At 41.0% G+C, this 24513-nt stretch overlaps 1 protein-coding gene and 1 pseudogene across 2 annotated transcripts; both read right to left on the bottom strand.

Annotated features, from left to right (window-relative positions):
* Positions 1 to 459: 459 nt before the first annotated feature.
* LOC308695638 (beta-1,3-galactosyl-O-glycosyl-glycoprotein beta-1,6-N-acetylglucosaminyltransferase 3-like) lies at positions 460 to 13742 on the bottom strand (the record flags this gene model as incomplete). The annotated part of the gene is made up of 6 exons (XM_081373822.1): positions 460 to 1069; positions 1439 to 2048; positions 5986 to 6044; positions 7790 to 7984; positions 13151 to 13295; positions 13553 to 13742. The coding sequence occupies 6 exons, from the start codon at positions 13740 to 13742 to the stop codon at positions 460 to 462; spliced, it is 1809 nt and encodes a 602-aa protein (XP_081229948.1).
* Positions 13743 to 19052: 5310 nt separating this feature from the next.
* On the bottom strand, positions 19053 to 22618 carry LOC308695637 (beta-1,3-galactosyl-O-glycosyl-glycoprotein beta-1,6-N-acetylglucosaminyltransferase 3-like; annotated as a pseudogene). The gene is made up of 2 exons: positions 21563 to 22618; positions 19053 to 19173 (listed from the first exon to the last, which is right to left on the bottom strand). The product of its transcript is annotated as a beta-1,3-galactosyl-O-glycosyl-glycoprotein beta-1,6-N-acetylglucosaminyltransferase 3-like (transcript).
* Positions 22619 to 24513: the final 1895 nt, after the last annotated feature.

The following is a 24513-nucleotide window of genomic DNA, read 5'->3' as shown; positions in this document are numbered from 1 at the left end:
AGTTTTATTTTTGTTTTTTTGTTTTTCATTTAAATTAACCATTGTGAAACGGAGAGGGTTTTCTGCTTTTCCACTTGAAGAGTGTAGTTTTCATTAACTCATTGTTTTCTGATTCTACTTGTACATCAATATTTATATGGAGAAAGGTTTCATTTTCTAACTATAGGTAGTCTAAGTAATGATCTATTGATGTTAAGTTATTTCCAAATCTGTTGGTTTATATGAAGTATTAATTGTAACACAAAGAGAGCTTCTCTAAAGCGTACAAATCATTTTTAAACACAAATGACTAATTTAATTGAAAGTATTTGAAGATTTGCATCATCCTATTAATATGACCAACTTCAAATATATAAATGTTTATAATATACTTTATTACATTTACATTCATATCCATAAAAAGATTCCTATAATATTTAGAAAAATATACAAATAGATGCTGTACCTGTCATTAAAACATCATAAAATAATGTCCGATTTTTTAACTGTTATTAATGATCGACCATAAATAGCTTTGTACCTTAAAAAAGCCTCCATACATTTGATTGCTACATCATCTACTTCTGGATCAAACTTGTTTGCCAAAAGATGGTGTTGCCTCACAATCCATTTCAAGTCCCCAGCTCCATAGACACACACTGCCCGTCTGTACGTCCCAGTGCATGGTGGGTAGGGAGCCCCACGCTTTAGATCTCCTTCATGGTAGCTCCACTTCACTAGACGAGCAATTGAGTTCATGTCTGATTGCTCGTACTTTCTGTTTGGAGGGTTGGATCCTGGTACTGAATGCATCCGCTGTAACGTAGCCCACATGTGCTCATCTGGACTGTATGTGTCTTTCTCCCATTCCATGAAATCTTGAATCTCTTTGGTTTTGAAGATGTGATCCACAAACTCTCTTGAGACCACAAAGTAAGCATTTCCTGAGAACATAGGGCTCTGTATTGGCGGGGGTGACTTTGTAACATTGGTCCGAGTCACAACATTCGTAACATTGTAATGATACTGCCAGCGCACCTTTTTGGAGTTTACGGTCTCGGACTCCAAACTGTTCTTTCCGTTCAGGAGTTTTAAAGTCCCCGTGAACCGGAAGTTGCAAACGACTTTTCTCCAGTGTTATGACGTATTTCCCAGTGAAAAGGAATATTGAACAGAGGGCAGGGTTTTACTCTAGCACTCCTCCTCTCCATCTCTGCTCATAGCAGACTAACGGTTTGAGGGGAGTGGTTACGCGTTGCCCAAACCAATTCCTCAAACCTACGTCATCAGAGAAGGTCCTCCAATGCAGAGGGGAGGGGCATTTTCAGATTTTGATTAAAGATTACCATGGTAAAAAATTTTTTTTTAAAATATTTTCTTGCACGGATTAATTGTTCACCACAAGACTAGTAATATGCGCTAACAAAGTAAATAGGGTCAATTTTGATTTCATGGGGACTTTAAAGACTGAATAATTTCTCCATTGGTTTTAAGGGGGAAATCACTGCCACAGGTGTTGAGCAGATACCTCCACTGGACAGGTGACGTGAGCAGATCCTGCATGCAGTTGATGTCCGCTTGAACTCGAGACCAGGAAGCGTAGATCACATTCTCCAGTTTGCTGGCCACAAACACGTTGGTCAGGCAGGACACAATGGCCCTAACTGCTTCTTTAAAGATCTCAGGTGACTTCTGGTCCACATGAACACAGTACACATTGTCAGGAGTGTAAATGGCCCTTAAGAGCCTTTCAAACATCTCAATCTTCTCGTGGATCACCATTGAGTAAGCAATGGGGAAATCTCGCTCCTCTTTACTGAGAGAAAACATCAGGAACCCTCTGTCTCGGATGTAGGATGGACAATCCTTGGTTGCGTTGAGATAGAATGATTCGGACAGCAGGAATTTCCTCTTTTTTTTTGAGGCCAAGAGCTTCCCGAAAATGTCCTTGTCCACTCCGTCCATGTCTCCTTGGATAATAGCAGAACAAGCCTGTAGTTCTCCAACATCCTGCTTTAGTAAGCTATTCAATACCAGCTCTTTCTTATGAGGACAATTTGTTATTTGTCCTAGATAGATCAGCAAAAAAAGGGCCACTGAAATGGAGATTATTTTCAAGATTTCCTATGATTTTTAAATCTCATGTTTAATACTTTAAAATTATATTTTTCCAGAAACAACCTGTACCAGTGAGGTATAAAGCATCTTGTGACAAGAAAGCGAATCTTGTAAAAAGGGGAAGGGCGGCCTTCTGTGAAAGAGGTTAACAATTATTGCACAGAGGTTTATGTGAAAATCACCAACCAGGAAGGTGTGTACACCAACCATGGTTTTGTATATCACATCTAACCGCTTTGAGGAAGCTATTTGTTTTATTACCAGATCTGTAGCCTGTATGACATGGATTTAATATTCTTTAACTTAAAGGTTTTTATATGATCACTCTAGTTAATAGTAATCTATAGACCCTGTTCTTTCTTACTTACTTGTCTTGTTTCTGGTCCAAATATCTAAAAATTCTTAAATCAAGATACAAAATTATCTGCCAGTGAGGTATGATAAATAATCTTGTTTCTGATTGAATTAATACTTACTTTTTTTTCTCCATAAAACAAGACATGATATCTTATGCCACTTTACTTAATTTGTACATTCATCTTGATTTAAGATTTTTATTTTTATTTTTTCATATATTTTTATTGGATACAGCATTCAAACAATACTTGCAGCATAATACAATATAAGTCTCCATTTTGTGTTTTCAGAATGAACAATTCTTCAAAACAAATGTCTTTTTGTAGTTTCATCCCATATCCCTCCCCCCAACCCCGGTAGCCAGTTAGACACACACACACACACACACACACACACACACACAAAAAAAAAAAAAAAATATATATATATATATATATAATAAATAAATAAATAAATAAATAAATAAATAAATAAATAAAAATAAGTCAATCACTTACCAGACAAATATATATGAAGAGTTCAGATGCAAAAGCCTCTAAGTGCCATCTGAAAATTTCTTCTAGAATGGTCATTTTTATCAAGCTCGTATATGTTCAGTAATTTCACTTAAATGACAATTAATAGGTAATTTTCATTGCCACTTAAGTGAAATTACTGAACTTAAATATACAAGCTTGATAAAAATGACCATTCTAGAAGAAAATTTCAGATGGCACTTGCATCTGAACTCTTCAGTTATATATGCATATACATATACGCATTTGTTTTGTACACACGCACACAGGGCCGGCCCGAGGCATAAGCGAACTAAGCGGCTGCTTGGGGCCCCCTCGCCACCAGGGGGCCCCCGAAGCGAGGTTTTTTTTTTTTTTTTTTTTTTTTTTTTTTTTACATATTAATTAACTTAAACAAAAGACATAAATGAATGAATGGATTAATAATTCAAGACAAGAAAATTCTGATTTCATGATCAGTACTGCCTACAACTGGTGCTGTGACTGCCAGTGTTTGAGTCATGCGCATAACCTTGCGTGCATAGACAATTAGTGCGAAAAGTCACGGTAATGTTAAGCCATGTCACAAAAATTTGATTTGATCAATGATTTATCCTTTAAGTTTAATGATATTCAGAACAGAACAAGGGTAAAAAATAACTATAAACAAGCCAAAACGAATTAATTTAAAGCGAAATTGAAAGCGGCGTTGGGCTCACGTATCTCTCTCATTAGAATCAAAATGTTTCAACATTCGCGATGGATTTGGATGGCAAACTATTCTTTATTATAGGCTTCTTTGTACTTCACCCACGTTCCAATATCGAAGAAAAAAATAATTCTCTTCACATGCGCAAAAATGTGCTTGAAATCCAATCGAGGGAAAAAATCATTCTCTTCACATGCGCAAAAATGTGCTTAGAAACATCACAGTGGAGCGGTGCTTACGCTGCGCAGCGCTGAATGGTACGAATTAGGCTACTACTGACTATTTAAACAGAGCAGTGTAATTTTTATATGTTAGGTTGACTATTTTTTTATTATATTTTATTACGGCTATAACGAACAGGCTGCGATATCATTGCAATGCTATGTTGTGTGTCTGTGTGTGTGTGTGTGTGTGTGTGTGTGTGTGTGTGAGGCGCGGACGCGATCGAACAGTGGAAATATAAAAACATACTCCGTCATGTTCATACAAGACATCATTCAAACTGCAAAGTGTTGCAAAACGTTTGAGGATATTTTGCAAATTATAATTTTTTATATGTTTTGTGACAATTTGTTTTCAGAAGTTTCAAAGAGTTAGTAAAAGAGTAAAGAAAAAGTTAAAACATTTTAATTTAAGTATATCTATTTTTTATTAAGTATTTATTTTGTATTAATACATAACCTCATTGTATTAATTTATAATGTAACATTATAGAGTGACATTGTGTCAATAATTGTCAAGCACAGCACAGGTGACTCCGCGTGTTGGTAGGGGGCCCCCAAATCAAATTCTGCTTAGGGCCCCCAAAAGGCTCGGGCCGGCACTACATAGATACATAAGGCTCTTAGAGAGCGAAATCAGGAAACAAAACAACAAATTACAAATGAGTAAGTTAGGAGGACTGAGTGAAGTGTAGAGAAAAGTTAATAGTTGCCGACACCCAGGCTGCTAGGATTCATAGATCAGCAGGAATCATGAGGGCTATGGCTCAACTACCCCTATAAAGCAGCTTATGGTGTGGCGGGTAGGCAGTGAGGTATAGCGAGGTAGAAACCTATGCAGACAAATACTAAATATGCCACTACAGTGGCATTTCCCTAACGGAAAGCTGGTTCACATAATTAAGATTTAAGATTTTTTTTATAGAAAATGTAGAAAATACCAAGAAAAAAAAAGCTTCTTTTTTTGTTGCAGTGTTTGAAGTGTCAGTATAAGCAATTACAAGAATTCTGTTCTCCTTTTTGGTTCTGTCCTTTCAAGATATCTATAATCATAGCTCCTCAACCCCAAAACCAGGTGTGCGAAAGTAGGTCCAACAAATCCAACAATATTTGTGTAATAAACATTTACAACTCTTTTTTTCTGGTCTTGGGATTTAAGGGAAACTGGCAGAATAGTGTTTGGAAATCTGTAACCAGAAAACCCTCACGCAGCACTGCGTGTGAGTGTCTTGAGTTTTTCACTCAGGGAACTCACACACTGCTGTGTGTCTCTCCGCTGTCAGGTATGCATTTCTTTGTATTTTCATAATTGTAATTGTGTTAAACACATTGTGCTCATAGAACACACATTACAGTTGTTTGTGTTACTACACTGCAAAAAAAATGCTTTTCTTACTTATTATTTTTGTGTTGTTTCCAGTCCAAATATCTAAAAATTCTTAAATCAAGAAACATTTACTAGAGAAGTAAAATGACATAAGAAATTATATTTTGTTTTCAGATAAGAAATTATATTTTGTTTTCAGATAAACAGAAAGTAATTTAAGTATTTTTTGCTTAAAACAAGCTAAATTATCTGCCAGTGGGGTAAGAAAAAATATCTTAATTCAAATGGAAAACAAGATTATTTTTCTTACCCCATGCACTGGCAGATAATTTAGCTTGTTTTAAGCAAACATTACTTAAATTACTTTCTGTTTATCTGAAAACAAAATAGAATTTCTTATGTCATTTTACTTCTCTAGTAAATGCTTCTTGATGTAAGAATTTTTGGATATTTGGACTGGAAACAAAACAAAAATACTAATTAAGAAAGCATTTTTTTGCAGTGTACATGTACACATAGACAAGTTGAGTTTATTCTTTGAAATACATGTATGCTTTACTGTAAGTGTTGTATGCAATAAATTGGTTAAAGGTTGTAGATTAGGGTTATAACCTTTTTTACAACTTCATGTTCCTGCATTTTAAGTCGATGAACGTTTGCCTATAAACAAAGAAATGAACTTTCATTTCAATATCGTTTTAGAAAAAGGTCACCCTGAAATTTTGTTTTTGTTTTTGCCATTTGGAACTTTATATTTAATATGCATATTGCATGTGTAACCGTGGCGGGAGGTCACACTTGATGGCCCCAGAGGAAAGTACTCCCACACAGGCTGGCTCCTAAAACACAGAAGATATGAATTAAAACTCCCTTTTACACATCCCATAAACCTCAGTAGTTGGTCTAAACCAAACTCAAACTATGGGTGGTTGCTATGGTGTTACTAAGTGGTTGGAAGTTGTCACAGATGATTACTATTGGAGTTCTTAGCATTTTCTTGGCATGATTTAGCACTTACCTAATCACTATTAGCATGTAGCTATTCACAGCTAGCATGTGTAGCATGTTGGAATTCCTCTTTGCTAGCATGAGTCAAAAGAGCCAACCCCTAACCCAATCTCTATACGATGTTCTGATGCAAAGAAATAGGTCTTGCAAAATGGTTGCTAGGGTACTCTTTTTGGTTGCTAGGGAGTGGCTTGGCAGCTGCCAATCATGAAACTCCATAGGCTGATTGTCAGTGTGAATGATATAAACCAACTCCCATTCCTCTGTGACATTCAGAATGAAATATATCCCTCTATGGATTTTGGTTGCTAAGGTGCTCGACAATGGTTGCTATGGCGGGGCTAGCAAATGTTGTGGTGTCTCATGAATGGCTGTGTGCTGCCCTGAGTCAAACTTGTGTTAACCCCTTCTTTTATGATGTTCTGATGCAGAGATATAGGTCTTGCAAAATGGTTGCTAGGGTACTCTGTTTGGTTGCTAGAGAGTGGCTTGGTAGCGGCCAATCATAAAACTCCAAAAGCTACTTGTCAGTATGAATGATATAAACCAACTCCCATGTCTCTGTGACAATCAGAATGGAAGATATCCCTCTATGGTTTTGGTTGCTAAGGTGCTCGACAATGGTTGCTAGGGAGGGAATAGGAAGTGTTGACGTGATTCATGATTGGCCGTTTGCTGCCCCGAGTCAAACGAGACCACCCTTGTGTTTCTATGACAATTCAGTCCGGAGATATCCCTTTGATCTCTTTCAATGGAAGTCTATGGGACTTGTTGCTAAGGTGCTCTAAATGGTTGCTAGGGCGTGACTAGATAGCTTCACAATGGCCGAATGCAACATGTTTATTAGCCTAACTTTCAAATAAAAAAAAACGGGAAAAAAAACATCAACGTCCGATTTGAACTTCTGGTTCTCTTACGAGAGTTCTCTCGTACTGCGTTTTGCTAAAAACGCTATGGGAAAAGTCTCTTTTCACGAAAACACTGAAGCAAAAAATTATCCTTAATTTTCATATATGTAAAACGCGTTGCGGCAGCAGCAGACAGCTGAAGCAAGACGGCTTGTCTGCTCATTGGCTGCTCTGCGGCAACTGCATAAGCCTATCGAGCGCAGGCTGATGCAACATCAGGCCAATGAGGGCGCTTCGCGCCCTCCTCGCCACTTCCCGCCGAAACGGGCGTGGCTTATCCCTATAAAAGGAGCTCGAAAAGGCTGATTCACTCAATTTTGTTCTCTTCAGCGGAGCGCACGCATCGCTGGATCACGGAAGCAAGCGTCGTCGAGGCAAGCATCTCAGCGGGACGAGCACTCGAAGCTGCTGGCCAACGCCGCCTTCTACAGCCGTACCTACTGCGCTTTCCGACGCATCATATCCTTTCTATTATTGCTCTGTTTTTCTGTGTGTGCGTGTGGTGTATCAGTTACACTCACCCCTAAAAGAGCGGCGTCTTTTTCAAGATGCCTTCCTGCGGCTCGTGCAGAGCCCCACTCGCCGAGGGAGACAACCACCTCATCTGTGTTTCCTGCCTCGGTGAGGACCATGCAGCGCTCGCGCTCGCTGACGGCGGCTGCCCTCACTGCGAGCTTTTGCCGATGGTGGCTCTGAGGACCCGCCTGGCATCCTTCGCGAAGCCTGCATTCACCGCCGCGATGCCGCGCCGAAAGAAACGGCGCTCGCAGCGGATCCCGGATCGCCTCGCTGTTTCAGCCCCAAGATTCACGGCTGTTCCAGTGCTATCTGCAAAGCGCAAGCCTGTTCTTCTGCCCGCTTGCCTGCACACAAAAGCCGTTTTCACGGCTACCCAGATATATCCCAAAATGAGTGTGATTTCTGGTTTCCCGGCCACGGCCGATGGTGCTATAAATGTAGTATCGATGCCCACCCCCCCGTGCCCATCGTTACACACAAGCACAGCCCTACATTTAGGGCTCGCGCGAATAAAATCGACTCCGGTCGATTGCGCTTCCAACATAGTAAAAGTGCCCACTGCCCAGTGCCCACGAACACTATGTCTATCAGATCACAGGCTCTCCGTAAAAGCGAGACCTGTGAGCGCGCGCGCTGCTCACACAGGCGGCGCGCCCAAATCAGTAAATGTGCCCGCTCTCAGCCCACATATACTTGCACACATGAGTCTCACGGGACTCTCGCAGCCCTCCCTCACTCAGCTAAACACTGTTGCGGGGTCGAGGGCGAGCGTTCCGCCCGCTGTATTAAGCGCGCCCCCTGCCTCAAATGCCACAGGCGAATCGCCTACGTTTGCGAGTCCCGTAGCACCTCTGTCGCACGGCGAACAGAGCGAGCTCTGTATCCGGCCCTTAGCCAACCATGCAGAAGCATGGGCAGCGCTTCCAGGGGTTTCGGACTGGGTCTTAGGCATTATAAAGAGAGGCTTCCCCTATAGTTTTTTCGTCGCCCTCCACGCTTTACAGCGCGCGTCGAAACTTCGGTGCCGTTGAAAGTAGCACACCTACTTCGCGCCGAAATATCAAAACTGATAAGCAAAGGGGCGATAGAACATGTTCCCCGTGCGCAAAGCGAACAGGGGATGTACAGCAGATACTTTCTAGTCCCCAAAAAGGACGGTGGTATCAGACCCATTCTGGATCTAAGACGGCTGAACAGAGTGTTAGCGAAACGCAGTTTCAAAATGCTCTCGACCAGCAAAATTCTCGCGCAGGTTCGCCGAGAAGACTGGTTCATGTCGATAGATCTGAAGGACGCGTATTTTCAAATACAAATAGCGTCGCACCACAGGCGATACTTGAGATTCGCCTTCGAGGGTCAGACATACCAGTATACAGTCCTGCCTTTCGGCTTGTCCCTGGCACCTCGTTCGTTTACGAAGTGCATGGACGCAGCGCTCGCCCCTCTCAGAAACAGAGGCATGAGAGTGCTGAACTATTTGGACGACTGGTTAATCCTAGCCCAATCACGATCTCAGCTCATAGAGCACAGAGCCATCTTACTCGATCACCTCGAGAATCTTGGTATCACGGTCAATTGAGTGAAGAGTTCACTGATCCCCAGTCAAACGATTTCGTTTCTGGGGGTAGTTCTGGACTCACTATCTATGACAGCGCAGCTGTCGCCGCAGCGCGTGCTGAGTGTTCAGAGCGCGGCGAAGTCTTTCCGCTGCGGCGCTTTAACCCCGCTCAGGAAGTTTCAAAGGATGCTGGGTCTTATCAAGTCAAGTCAAAGTCAAGTCAAATTTTATTTCTATAGCACATTTAAAAACAACAGAGTTGCGCCAAAGTGCTGTACAGAGCTACAGTGTGCAAATAAAAAGCATTAGAATAGACAAGACAAAATACAATTATAGACACGATTACACTCAATATAATCCACTTAATAGATCATATAAAATCAATCAAAAGAGACTTAATTAAAAGCCAGAGAGAATAAATAAGTTTTAAGAGCCGATTTAAAACTGGATAATGACGGGGCAGACCTCACAGCGAAGGGCAAACTGTTCCAGAGTTTAGGTGCCGCAGCAGAGAAGGCCCGACCACCCTTGGTTTTGCAGCGAAAGCGCGGGACAGTTAAAAGAAGCTGATTAAAAGACCTGAGAGTTCTTTGGGGAGTGTACAAAGTAAGAAGGTCAGATAGGTATTTTGGTGCAACACCGGATAACGCCTTGTACACAAAAACTGCTATTTTAAAATCGATTCTGAACTTCACCGGAAGCCAATGTAAAGTTTCTAGGATAGGTGAAATGTGATCTCTCTTTTTTGTACAGGTCAGGAGTCTCGCTGCAGCATTTTGAACAATTTGCAGGCGAGAGATTTTTAGTTTGAGGCAGACCACAGTACAGGGAATTACAGTAGTCCAGCCGTGATGTAATGAAGGCGTGGATTACAATCTCTAAATCTTTCTGAGACAAGAAATGTTTTACCTTTGCAATCGATCTCAAGTGAAAGAAACTGCCTTTTACCACTGAGCTGACTTGTTTATCAAAGTTTAGTGCCGAATCAAATGTAAATCCGAGATTCCTTACATGAGGTCGAGCACTGACAGGGATCGAACCAGAATTAGAAGTAGATGAGAAGCTAGAGGGGCCTAAAGTCAAAATTTCGCTCTTACTTTCATTTAATTGTAAGAAATTATTTGCCATCCAACATTTGATCTCCTCAAAACAGTCACACAGTGCTTCCAGGGGATAAGACATATCAGTTTTTGCCGGTAGATAAAACTGTGTATCGTCAGCGTAACAGTGATAGGATATCCTATGTTTCTCAAAAATGGCACCCAGTGGCAACATATAGAGTGAAAAGAGGAGCGGGCTTAAAATGGACCCTTGGGGCACACCACAAAGGAGGGGAACAGATGTAGAAGTAAACTTCCCCATATTTACTGAGAAGGTTCTGTCTTTGAGATACGAGGCTAACCACTGCAAGGCAACACCCTGAATGCCCACCACTTTTTCCAAACGATGCAGCAAGATACTATGGTCGATCGTATCAAAAGCAGCACTTAAATCTAATAAGACAAGCACTGCGTGCGATCCGGTGTCGAGGATTTGCAAAAGGTCATTGTTGACCTTCAACAAAGCAGTTTCTGTACTGTGCATAGATCTAAAACCAGACTGAAAAGTATCAGAAATATTGGATGTACTGAGATAGGCATTCAACTGGCTATGCACAACTCTCTCTAAAAGTTTAGAAATAAAAGGCAACTTAGATATAGGTCTAAAATTATTGAGGAGAGATGGATCCAAATGGGGTTTCTTAAGCAGAGGGTGAACTACAGCATGTTTAAAACTAGCAGGGACAATTCCGGTCGCTAGAGAACTATTAATAATATCTGTTACAGCTGGGCACAAAGTTTCGAACACTTCCTTAAAGAGATGAGTAGGAACAACATCAGACTCACAACTGGAACATTTTGCCCTAGAAACAATATCAGCCAGCTGAGAAGAGGAAACAGGGTGAAAACAAGTTAGTGAATCGATTGGTGAGCAGGTCAAAGGTGGAGTATATATTACTGGCTTAATGGAACCCTTGATCGTCAAAACTTTTTCATTAAAAAACTGTGAAAAGTTCTCACATGTTTCTCGAGATAGAACAAGAGTAGGGGCTGGTAATGGTTTTAGCACTGAATCAATTGTCTTAAACAGCATTCTCGGCCGGTTTGCATTTTCTGTGATGAGTTTTGAGAGGAATTTGGATTGTTCCTCTTTCACTGATTTTTGGTAAGTGATTAAGCATGCAGTTAAACATTCATATGAAATTTGAAGTTTATCTTTCTTCCACTTACGCTCTGCCTTACGACACTCTTGTCTAAGAGAGCGAGTAAAATCATTTAACCAAGGCTGTGAGGGGCCCTTTCCCTTAGCTTTCCTGGGCTTAAGGGGAGCAACAACGTCTAAAGAAATGGAGCAGGCTTTAGTAAAAACCTCCACCATCTCTTCAGTATTTAATTCGTCAGATGGGATGACATTCGCAAGGTTGGCCTGATAGTACTCAGAAAATAAGCTGGCAGTAGAAGGTTGGATAAAACGAGAGTAGTTCAAAGACTTTGAGCGAGTTGAGGTGGGAACAACACAAGCAGATTCAAACACAATTGGCATATGGTCTGAGATAGCAGCATCAACTACTCTCAGATTTGTTACGGGAAAACCATGTGACAACACCAGATCTAAAATGTGACCCAGATTATGAGTAGGGCTAAAGACTGATTGTGACAGGTTAAAAGATTCAATAAGACAAGAAAATTCTTTCACCAAAGGTTTAGATGGACAACAGATATGAATGTTAAAGTCTCATAGAATCAACAGCCTATCACAACGGGATACAATATTAGAAAGAAACTCAGAGAATTGTTGGATGAAATCTTTGTTAAATTTAGGAGGCCTGTAAATCAATGCACATAATACAGGACTCCCTATGTTAATTCTCATTAACTGTACTTCAAAGCTTGAGTACACATCCGTTTGCAGTTGATTGTTTTTAAAATGATTTTTAAAAACAGTAGCAACACCCCCACCCTGACCGGAAAGTCTTGGGGTGGTAAAAAAGGCACAATCCGGGGGAGAAAGTTCACCAAGAGATGAGAATTCATCGGGTTTCAGCCAGGTTTCAGTCACAAATAGAAAGTCCAGTGAGTTTGTAGTGAAAAAGCCATTTAAAATGAACGATTTATTAGATAATGACCTCGCGTTTATCAAGGCCATCCTCAGTGTCTGAGATTCTGCTATTTCATGATTTGGAGATGAAATCTTGATAGAACAAAGATTTAGCAGGTTTACTGACCGTAACTTTGCGACTGGCTTGGAGGAAGACCGACAGGATGAAATTACTGGAATGACGTCATTTGCCAGAGAAGTGAACTGTGCGTCTTTATAGAAACTGCGCCGGGATCCTCGGTGGACATAACGAGGACGGCGCACAATTTTCAAGTGAGCACAGAAATTATAAATGTCCACAGGCAGACGATATGTTGAGTTTAGTTTATGCAGATCCAGAGATGAGTAGAAGATAGCCATACTTGTATGATAATCAAGAGTCGGAACAGCAGTGTAGAAAAGTACATTAAAACAGCTGTGACATGCCAGAACAGTGAGCAGGAAGGACAGCATCCTCTGAAGCGCCACCATCACCAGGTCTAAAGTCCTAACACACGTCAGTGAAGCCGCTGTTGTAATAGATGGCCGGCGAGTAAATCGAGCAATATCCACATCAATACGATCCTCCGGCCGAAAGGCAGTAGCATCCCAGTCCGCAGCAGGACCGTCCGAGCGCAGAGCTGAGTCTATGCGACTCTTCCGCGACAGGCCGATGGTATAGATGAAGAGTATGCAGGTGGATCGGGAAATCCCGCGATTTACAGCCGATCATCCGGCGGAGACGGCCGATTCAATATTGCACTCACAAGACAAAGTCTTCCACGGCAAGCCAATGTTTATGGAGATGAAGTGTTGGCAGGAAGTTCGGGCGAACCCCGCGATTAACAGCTGATCGTCCAGCCGAGAGTAGTCGATCACACTCGCCAAAATCCTTCCTACACCAGCCAGTAAGAGCCAATCCTCATCAGAAGAAAATATAATTTTAGCGGACGAAAGGCCTTCAAGTAGACAGGCGCTCCCTTGAATCCAAAACGGATAGCTCAAAATTAAAATATAAGTTCATGCAAGAAAACTGAGCTGGTAGAGCAGCGGCAGTCAGACACGCCAGCGTGCGCTCCAACCGGAAGAGGAATGGCCTCAGCATCATCAGTTCTCCAGCTGGGCTTGCTCCGCATGCGCCCGCTGCAGTTCTGGTTGAAAGCGCGGGTACCACGCGGATGGGTAACCGGTCGATTGCGCCTCAAGGTCAATCAGGACTGTGTCACAGCCCTGGTACCTTGGTTGGCGAACGACTGGTACCGGTCAGGTGTAAGCCTGGGGACTTCCTCGCTATACGCGTTTCCCCCCGTCTCACTCCTGCCACAGGTGCTGGAACGGATCAGGGAAACAAAATGCCCAATACTGCTTGTGGCACCGTTCTGGGAAAACCAGGCGTGGTTTCCGGCTCTGATGCAGCTAGCAGACATCGCTCCATGGCCAGTGCCGGCGAGGAGAGACCTCCTCTCGCAAGCCTTGGGCTCGATTTGGCACCCACACCCGGAGTTGTGGTCCCTTCATGTGTGGGCACTCAACGGATATCCGTTGGTCTCACAGGGGGAGTCTTAAATACCATCACTGAGGCTAGAGCGCCGTCGACTCGGCGGCTCTATGCTTCGAAGTGGTCGGTTTTCTCCAGCTGGTGTACGGCTCGGAGTTTTTCACCCCTCGAATGTGAGGTAACGGAGGTTCTCTCCTTCTTACAAGAGCTGTTGGATAAGGGCAGATCCCCTTCCACGCTTAAAGTGTACGTGGCGGCTATCTCAGCGTTCTCTGGTTCAGCGCTAGGTCAGTCACTGGGAAGGAATGATTTAGTCATCCGCTTCCTCAGGGGAGCCAGGATACTGAATCTGCCCAGACCTCCTTCAGTCCCTATTTGGGACCTTTCTACAGTCCTGGCGGCTATGAAAAGTGCCCCTTTTGAGCCTATTCAGTCTATCAGCCTCAAACACTTATCTCTTAAAACAGTGTTTTTGATGGCTCTCGCTTCAGTGAAGCGCATAGGCGACCTGCACGCGCTCTCTGTGAGCCCGACGTGCTTGGAGTTTGGTCCTAATGACTCTAAGGTCATACTCAAACCTAAGCACGGCTATGTGCCGAAATCCCTCAACACGCCTTTTCGGGCTCAGTTTATTTCCCTGGCTGCCCTGCCGGCGTCGAGTGAGGAGGGGGACTCGAGTTTTCTTTGCCCAGTTAGGGCTTTAAGAACTTATGTATCCCGCTCTGCTGCCTTCAGACAGACAGAGCAGCTCTTTGTCTCGTTCAGCGGTCGTTCCAAAGGAACGGCTGTTTCGAAACAGAGTCTATCCAGATGGATAGTTGACGCCATAGCGCTGGCTTATACTGCCAAAGGCATTCAATGCCCGTTGGGAGTTAGAGCGCACTCCACGAGAGGCGTTGCTTCCTCGTGGGCTTGGTCTAGCGGGATTCCCTTACAAGATATATGTATGGCGGCGGGCTGGGCCTCGCCGTCTACATTTATTAGGTTTTATAACCTAGAGGTTCCCGCCCTGCAGGCTAAGCTTTTGTCGGTGTAATCTGCTTACAGGCGCTATGCGCTGCCGATTTTACTGGGCAAACTACGTAAGACCCACGTTTTCCCGCATTAGTGCAGGCTCCTTGCCTTGGCTATGTGATGTATTCGTGTCTGAGGACATGTCTATATAAGGACGGGGGAAACCCCTTTCGTCTTTAGACTTTCCCCGTGAGGTAATGTAACCCACGGACGCTACAGTTTAGGGAATTTAGGTTTCCTCCCTTATTCCCTGACTCCCTGTGAGTCTATCCGGTGATTATGCACTGTATGCCTGAACTAGCTTCCGGTGATTGGTGTTTTTGTCCCGGCACGCACGGCGTTTTGCAAGGGGTTCCCATAGCGTTTTTAGCAAAACGCAGTACGAGAGAACTCTCGTAAGAGAACGTACTCGGTTACTAACGTAACCTCGGTTCTCTCTAGAAGAGGGAACGAGTACTGCGTTCCCTGCCGTGCGTTTGGTTTGCTCTGGTTCGCTTCAGCGATCAAAATTGAGTGAATCAGCCTTTTCGAGCTCCTTTTATAGGGATAAGCCACGCCCGTTTCGGCGGGAAGTGGCGAGGAGGGCGCGAAGCGCCCTCATTGGCCTGATGTTGCATCAGCCTGCGCTCGATAGGCTTATGCAGTTGCCGCAGAGCAGCCAATGAGCAGACAAGCCATCTTGCTTCAGCTGTCTGCTGCTGCCGCAACGTGTTTTACATATATGAAAATTAAGGATAATTTTTTGCTTCAGTGTTTTCGTGAAAAGAGACTTTTCCCATAGCATTTTTAGCAAAACGCAGTACTCGTTCCCTCTTCTAGAGAGAACCGAGGTTACGTTAGTAACCGAGTACGTTTCACATTCATAGTTTAACAAACCAATCTCCCTTCCCCACATAGAATATCTGAAGCCTATTGTTTTTACTCAAGCGAACTTCAGTGTCTCTCCACAACCTGCAATGCGCATAAGCCGCGTAACCTTTTTAGGCGACTTCGCTGCTTCGTCTTGATCCGATTCTGCAGCGAGAACCCCCTCTCTGTAGGAACACTCGAGACCCATTTTCTATGGTTTTGTACGTTTCTTCATTCGGATCTATTTGCGATCCATTTCATTCAAACAACGCAGTTTATATGGTTCGTCCTTGTTTCATTATTCATTAAGATAATAATTAATAAATGCGTGCATAATTATCAGTGAACTTGATAAATGTTGCAGATATGTTTTGCTATGCATGCACAAACAAATGCCTTTCAACTTGTGTGCAAAATTCTGAATAAAAAGAATGTGTAGCAATTTGTACAAATAGAAAGTCTAGGTCTATACGTGTTGTAGCCATTAAATAAGCTCATTTAGTTTAATATTTGTTAAAATATTATAATGTTATTTTTTAATTTATGTTGATTATGAGAAAGTGAACCGCACGAGTAAGATAGGATGCGCAATATCGAGAGACATGGAGCGGGTCAGACATGATTTTGACCACTTAATTAAGTTTGGTTTTGTAGAAAGACTTTGTTGAAGTGAATTTCGTTTTGTATAAATTGTATCTTAATTTTAATATTTTTTTAAAAATATTTTTTAATACTTTTTATATTTAATAAATAAGCAGCAAATATAGCAGACGATTGGCCTAATCATGCAGGCGCCCGCTCGGTCACTTGCATTGCTCGTGAACGGGAGTGCATCTCATCCTAATTTAACGAACTCAGCGTAGGCCTCACAGACATGAAATATATCTTAAGAAAGCTTGAAATGTCTTTTTAACAATTTAAAACGAAAAGAAAGGCTACTCTAGTAATCCATGATGTGCATTTCTCTCTATAGGCGCGTTCACTAAGGAGATGGCGATCGTCAACTTCATCTTTTACAGCTGTTGTTGCTGTTAATAAACTAAAAATAATAGGCCTATAATTTTATTAAACAATACATTAAATGAAATTGTAATTGTATTAAAAAAGCAAAAAAAAAAAAAAGTTCAGGTAGGCTACTAAGTCACTGTCCTCAGTGCCCAGAAAAGCGCTGAAACGGAGATGAAGGGGAACCCGTTTTTATTTATTTTTTTACATTTTTTGGCTTATTTTAACTGGCCCATCCAGTTTTCTGGAGGCCCACCTACAATCAAAATCCTGGCGCCGTTAGTGCTTCGCAGCGGTCTGATATCAAGAAATAACAGACCGCATTCCACATTGGAATTCAACCAAGCCATGTAATAATGTTTAATAACTTTCAAACGGTAGAGCCTGTTCCCTTTATAACATTGCCAAAGGTCGGTGTATTTTTGCTTTATACATTTTAGGCTTATTCTCAAATTCAGATTGTGTTAGGGGGGCGGGATTATAAGGCAATTTTAATCGGACAATTTGACCGGAGAGATTTAATTTTGTCGGACATTTCATTTTTTTTCCGGTCAATGTCCGGTAATTACCGGACAACGGAAACCCTGGTTCTTACAGAGCCTGTCGATTTGACACCTTCCTGAGGAAAATGTGAAGTGGTGCTTGCAGTGGCAAACTTCGCCACCCGGTTGCGAGGGTGTTGTACATGATTGCATACGAGCCAACAACCATGTCTCTACGTTGCTAGGCAGTTGCTAGGGTATTCTGGGTGGTTGCTAGGGCGTTGCTAGGGCGTTGCTAGGGTATTCTGGGTGGTTGCTATGGTGTTGCTAGGTGGTTGCTAGGGTATTCTGGGTGGTTGCTAGGCGGTTGCTAAGGTATTCTGGGTGGTTTTTTAGGGTGTTGCTAGGCAGTTGCTAGGGTGTTCTGGGTGGTTGCTAGGGTGTTTGTAGAAAGTCACTAAGGTATTCTGGGTGGTTGCTAGGGCGTTGCTAGGCAGTTGCTAGGGTGTTCTGGGTGGTTGCTATGGTGTTGCTAGGCGGTTGCTAGGGTATTCTGGGTGGTTGCTAGGGCGTTGCTAGGGTGTTCTGGGTGGTTGCTATGGTGTTGTTAGGCAGTTGCTAGGGTATTCTGGGTGGTTGCTAGGGTGTTGCTAAGCAGTTGCTAGGGTGTTCTTGGTGGTTGCTATGGCGTTGCTAGGCAGTTGCTAGGGTATTCTGGGTGGTTGCTATGGTGTTGCTAGGTGGTTGCTAGGGTATTCTGGGTGGTTGCTATGGTGTTGCTAGGTGGTTGCTAGGGTATTCTGGGTGGTTAATAGGCGGTTGCAAAGGTATTCTGGGTGGTTGCTAGGGTGTTGCTAGGCAGTTGCTAGGGTGTTCTGGGTGGTTGCTAGGGTGTTTGTAGACAGTCACTAGGGTATTCTGGGTGGTTGCTAGGGCGTTGCTAGGCAGTTGCTAGGGTGTTCTTGGTGGTTGCTGGGGTGTTGCTTGGCAGTTGCTAGGGTATTCAGGGTGGTTGCTATGGTGTTGCTAGTTTGTTGCTAGGGTATTCTGGGTGGTTGCTAGGTGGTTGCTAAGGTATTCTGGGTGGTTGCTAGGGTGTTGCTAGGCAGTTGCTAGGGTGTTCTGGGTGGTTGCTATGGTGTTGCTAGGCAGTTGCTAGGGTGTTCTGGGTGGTTGCTATGGTGTTGCTAGGCAGTTGCTAGGGTATTCTGGGTGGTTGCTATGGTGTTGCTAGGCGGTTGCTAGAGTATTCTGGGTGGTTGCTAGGGCGTTTTTTCCTTACAAAAAAGAAAAATAGCCTTACGTTTTACATTATCTTTCAACCCCCTTGTATTTAAAGAAATAAAGGACAACATTTAGGTGATAAGTAGATGACCTATAAAAAATGCCCAAAAGAGTGTAACAATGCACAGGAATGAGTAATTAGTCCTAAATCTACATGTTTAGTGTAACTAACCCTCTATACACTATAGAGGGAGTAAAGGAAAACTACAAACCGAACAGCTATTATAGCAAAGGTCTATTTAAATATGGAATCAACTTCGCCTACTTTGTTGTATTTTTCTTAATTTTTGCAGCCATAAAGCTATTGTTAGTAGACTACCATAACAAAAAATATCAAAGGATGACCAGTTTTAAAAACCTTTACAGAGGTAAACAAAGTAAACATTCAGTATCTGCCATATGCTGGCGTGCAAAAATATTTGGAGTCATGCTCCGAACATAACATCACAATGCTTTGGTTCTTTCGTTTTGATTATTTAGTGTAATTTTCTTGTTTGTTTGTTTTTTTATGTTAATGTGTCCTCTTTTTCTTTTTTTCTTCAGGAGCCAGTGAGGACTCTGTGTGGAAAAGGGCAGGCTAGCTGCTTCATTTGGTAGTGTGTGCTTCACCGTGTGATGTGTCTGCTGACAACACTTCCTTCTGGTGTGGGCGCGTGGTGTCTGGATTTGGATTTGGTTTTGGACGACCTCCTGAGTTGCAGCCGGCCTGCCTTGTTCCCACTAACCCTAAGCATAGAGAATTATTCTTGTCATGTTGGGAGATTCCTGAGAGCGAGAGAATTTTATTGGCACTCGTAATTTTATAATAAAGTGTATTTTTGTATTCCTCCTCACGTTATCTGATGGTAAAACTTATCTCTGTTTCCTTATTGGGAGTTATTTCCCTGGCGCTCACCCGGGGGGGGGGGGGGGGGGGGTGACGACCATGCCTTATTTCGCACACAGACTTCAACATTCAGCATGCAAACCACAACAATGGTTACAATTACATTTTATATAAGTAAAGAACTAGAACTCTTGTGTAACTGAACTACACTAACGAAACATTTGTCAGTACAACATACTATTCTTATTTCACTTGTTTTTTTTTTTTTTGTTATTTGTTTTTTAGACAATCGGTTTGCATGGTTTTTTAAAGTAAGTCTTACTGATTCTATTTTACAGTGTAGAACTCAAATACAGTTCACTGAATTGTACTGTTAATCATGTCAACAGGATTCATCAAAAATAAATTACTGAAGAAGTTCTTGAGCAATTTGCAAATACATTTTTTAAGTTGTTGAATGTAACTTACATTTGCGCTGTAGGCAAAAGTTGTGTTTGGAAAGTCTGCCATTATAGCATCTGTTAGCAGAAACAAACTAGATGTTTCAGTTCATACCTCACATTTTCTTTGGTTTACACAAAAAGAAAGTCTCTAAAAGACTTCATCTAAAAAATTATTTCATCATTCTCAGATTTGAAATACATGGTGAGACTTGTTTAGCTGCAATAAGTTTCTAGACTCTAAAGGTTTCCCTCTGACAAATGTGCCAAATCTGCAACACAGATTCCCAATAGTGTGCACTCTAGCGAGTTCGGTTGTTTAGCAAAAGTACAGCAAAACCGACTGTTGGTGAGTGTGATGGTATTGGCTTTATGATGTGTTCGAAACATAGATCAAGCATAGCGGTCTGACGTGTCAACTTCTGGTTCAAACAATGGTAGGACGTTGGGGCAGTCCAATGAGGGTCAAGGTTTAGCTTTGGCAGTTACAGTGTTTTCAAGTCATGTCAGAAAGAATGTATTTATGAGATAAAATGCACATGAACATCAGCACAACTCGTAATTATGAGTTTTGGTAACTTTGGATTTTCTTAAGAGTTAGGTGTGTGACGGTGAGAAAACATGCCAGAGGCAATGAATGCAGAGTCTGCCCTAGAGAAAAAAACCTATGCCAAAATGTATTTAAAATAGGCCTACATTTTATTCCATACTAACTATACTACAAACCCATTAATATATTTACTGATATATTGCTTGATACTTATATAAATATTTTATTTGGAGTTCTTCTTTATTGCACAATGCACATTTCTTAATATTAAGCCTAAAATGCGTTTAATATCACTAATAGTAAGGATAGTATGATCACTGTATAATTTAAATGCAAGATATTTAAAGTGTACCTTAAGTATGCTTGCAATAGTTTCACTTTAGCACAATAAAATATACGCAAGAATATCTTGGACCATACAAAAATACTTGTTCCAATTAAGCAGACTTTAAGAATACCAGTTTAATATATAAAAAATACAATTGCAGGGTATTTATATTAAGTACATAAATATGTAAATGTATTTGTAGTATACTTAGCATAAAATAAATATATTTAAAATACATTTCAGTATATTTATTTTTCACGAGGGTAAAAGTACATGTGTTTCTGTATCCCAAGTTAGTTCAAGCCTGGATCCTCTTACTAATTTCTACGACCTTTGGAAGTCTGGAGAAATTTGTCTTTAGTAAACTCTCTCTCGTTACTTTGACTCCTGGTCTTCATTGAGCACACTGGGCTCGTGATGGGCTCTAACTGTAATTCTCCAACATTAAGTTTTTGTTAGTTTTATTTTTGTTTTTTTGTTTTTCATTTAAATTAACCATTGTGAAACGGAGAGGGTTTTCTGCTTTTCCACTTGAAGAGTGTAGTTTTCATTAACTCATTGTTTTCTGATTCTGCATCAATATTTATATGGAGAAAGGTTTCATTTTCTAACTATAGGTAGTCTAAGTAATGATTTATTGATGTTAAGTTATTTCCAAATCTGTTGGTTTATATGAAGTATTAATTGTAACACAAAGAGAGCTTCTCTAAAGTGTACAAATCATTTTTAAACACAAATGATTAATTTAATTGAAAGTATTTGAAGATTTGCATCATCCTATTAATATGACCAACTTTAAATATATAAATGTTTATAATATACTTTATTACATTTACATTCATATCCATAAAAAGATTCCTATAATATTTAGAAAAATATACAAATAGATGCTGTACCTGTCATTAAAACATCATAAAATAATGTCCGATTTTTTAACTGTTATTAATGATCGACCATAAATAGCTTTGTACCTTAAAAAAGCTTCCATACATTTGATTGCTACATCATCTACTTCTGGATCAAACTTGTTTGCCAAAAGATGGTGTTGCCTCACAATCCATTTCAAGTCCCCAGCTCCATAGACACACACTGCCCGTCTGTACGTCCCAGTGCATGGTGGGTAGGGAGCCCCACGCTTTAGATCTCCTTCATGGTAGCTCCACTTCACTAGACGAGCAATTGAGTTCATGTCTGATTGCTCGTACTTTCTGTTTGGAGGGTTGGATCCTGGTACTGAATGCATCCGCTGTAACGTAGCCCACATGTGCTCATCTGGACTGTATGTGTCTTTCTCCCATTCCATGAAATCTTGAATCTCTTTGGTTTTGAAGATGTGATCCACAAACTCTCTTGAGACCACAAAGTAAGCATTTCCTGAGAACATAGGGCTCTGTTTTGGCGGGGGTGACTTTGTAACATTGGTCCGAGTCACAACATTCGTAACATTGTAATGATACTGCCAGCGCACCTTTTTTGGAGTTTACGGTCTCGGACTCCAAACTGTTCTTTCCGTTCAGGAGTTTTAAAGACTGAATAATTTCTCCATTGGTTTTAAGGGGGAAATCACTGCCACAGGTGTTGAGCAGATACCTCCACTGGACAGGTGACGTGCGCAGATCCTGCATGCAGTTGATGTCCGCTTGAACTCGAGACCAGGAAGCGTAGATCACATTCTCCAGTTTGCTGGCCACAAACACGTTGGTCAGGCAGGACACAATGGCCCTAACTGCTTCTTTAAAGATCTCAGGTGACTTCTGGTCCACATGAACACAGTACACATTGTCAGGAGTGTAAATGGCCCTTAAGAGCCTTTCAAACATCTCAATCTTCTCGTGGATCACCATTGAGTAAGCAATGGGGAAATCTCGCTCCTCTTTACTGAGAGAAAACATCAGGAACCCTCTGTCTCGGATGTAGGATGGACAATCCTTGGTTGCGTTGAGATAGAATGATTCGGACAGCAGGAATTTCCTCTTTTTTTTCGAGGCCAAGAGCTTCCCGAAAATGTCCTTGTCCACTCCGTCCATGTCTCCTTGGATAATAGCAGAACAAGCCTGTAGTTCTCCAACATCCTGCTTTAGTAAGTGATTCAATACCAGCTCTTTCTTATGAGGACAATTTGTTATTTGTCCTAGATAGATCAGCAAAAAAAGGGCCACTGAAATGGAGATTATTTTCAGAATCCACCGATTTTTAAATCTCATGTTTAATACTTTAAAATTATATTTTTCCAGAAACAACCTGTACCAGTGAGGTATAAAACATCTTGTGACAAGAAAGCGAATCTTGTAAAAAGGGGTAGGGCGGACTTCTGTGAAAGAGGTTAACAATTATTGCACAGAGGTTGATGTGAAAATCTCCAACCAGGAAGGTGTGTACACCAACCATGGTATTGTATATCACATCTAACCGCTTTGAGGAAGCTATTTGTTTTATTACCAGATCTGTAGCCTGTATGACATGGATTTAATATTCTTTAACTTAAAGGTTTTTATATGATCACTCTAGTTAATAGTAATCTATAGACCCTGTTCTTTCTTACTTACTTGTCTTGTTTCTGGTCCAAATATCTAAAAATTCTTAAATCAAGATACATTTACTAGATAAGTAAAATGGCATAAGATATTATGTGAGTTTTCACTTAAGACGCAAAATTATCTGCCAGTGAGGTATGATAAATAATCTTGTTTCTGATTGAATTAATACTTACTTTTTTTTCTCCATAAAACAAGACATGATATCTTATGCCACTTTACTTAATTTGTACATTCATCTTGATTTAAGATTTTTATTTTTATTTTTTCATATATTTTTATTGGATACAGCGTTCAAACAATACTTGCAACATAATACAATATAAGTCTCCATTTTGTGTTTTCAGAATGAACAATTCTTCAAAACAAATGTCTTTTTGTAGTTTCATCCCATATCCCTCCCCCCAACCCCGGTAGCCAGTTAGACACACACACACACACAAAAAAAAAATTATAATAAATAAATAAATAAATAAAAATAAGTCAATCAATTACCAGACAAATATATATGAAGAGTTCAGATGCAAAAGCCTCTAAGTGCCATCTGAAAATTTCTTCTAGAATGGTAATTTTTATCAAGCTCATATATTTATGTTCAGTAATTTCACTTAAATGACAATTAATAGGTAATTTTCATTGCCACTTAAGTGAAATTACTGAACTTAAATATACAAGCTTGATAAAAATGACCATTCTAGAAGAAAATTTCAGATGGCACTTAGAGGCTTTTGCATCTGAACTCTTCATATATATATGCATATACATATACGCATATGTACACACGCACATAGATACATAAGGCTCTTAGAGAGCGAAATCAGGAAACAAAACAACAAATTACAAATAAAACAAATGAGTAAGTTAGGAGGACTGAGTGAAGTGTAGAGAAAAGTTAATAGTTGCCGACACCCAGGCTGCTAGGATTCATAGATCAGCAGGAATCATGAGGGCTATGGCTCAACTACCCCTATAAAGCAGCTTATGGTGTGGCGGGTAGGCAGTGAGGTATAGCGAGGTAGAAACCTATGCAGACAAATACTAAATATGCCACTACAGTGGCATTTCCCTAACGGAAAGCTGGTTCACATAATTAAGATTTAAGAATTTTTTTATAGAAAATGTAGAAAATACTAAGGAAAAAAAAGCTTCTTTTTTTTTTGTTGCAGTGTTTGAAGTGTCAGTATAAGCAATTACAAGAATTCTGTTCTCCTTTTTGGTTCTGTCCTTTCAAGATATCTATAATCATAGCTCCTCAACCCCAAAACCAGGTGTGCGAAAGTAGGTCCAACAAATCCAACAATATTTGTGTAATAAACATTTACAACTCTTTTTTTCTGGTCTTGGTATTTAAGGGAAACTGGCAGAATAGTGTTTGGAAATCTGTAACC

The sequence above is a fragment of the Scardinius erythrophthalmus genome (assembly GCF_964197995.2).
Source record: "Scardinius erythrophthalmus genome assembly, chromosome: 9".
Lineage (NCBI taxonomy): Eukaryota > Metazoa > Chordata > Actinopteri > Cypriniformes > Leuciscidae > Scardinius > Scardinius erythrophthalmus.
Note: the sequence above shows the minus strand (reverse complement) of the source record. Positions and strands in the feature narration are given on the sequence as shown.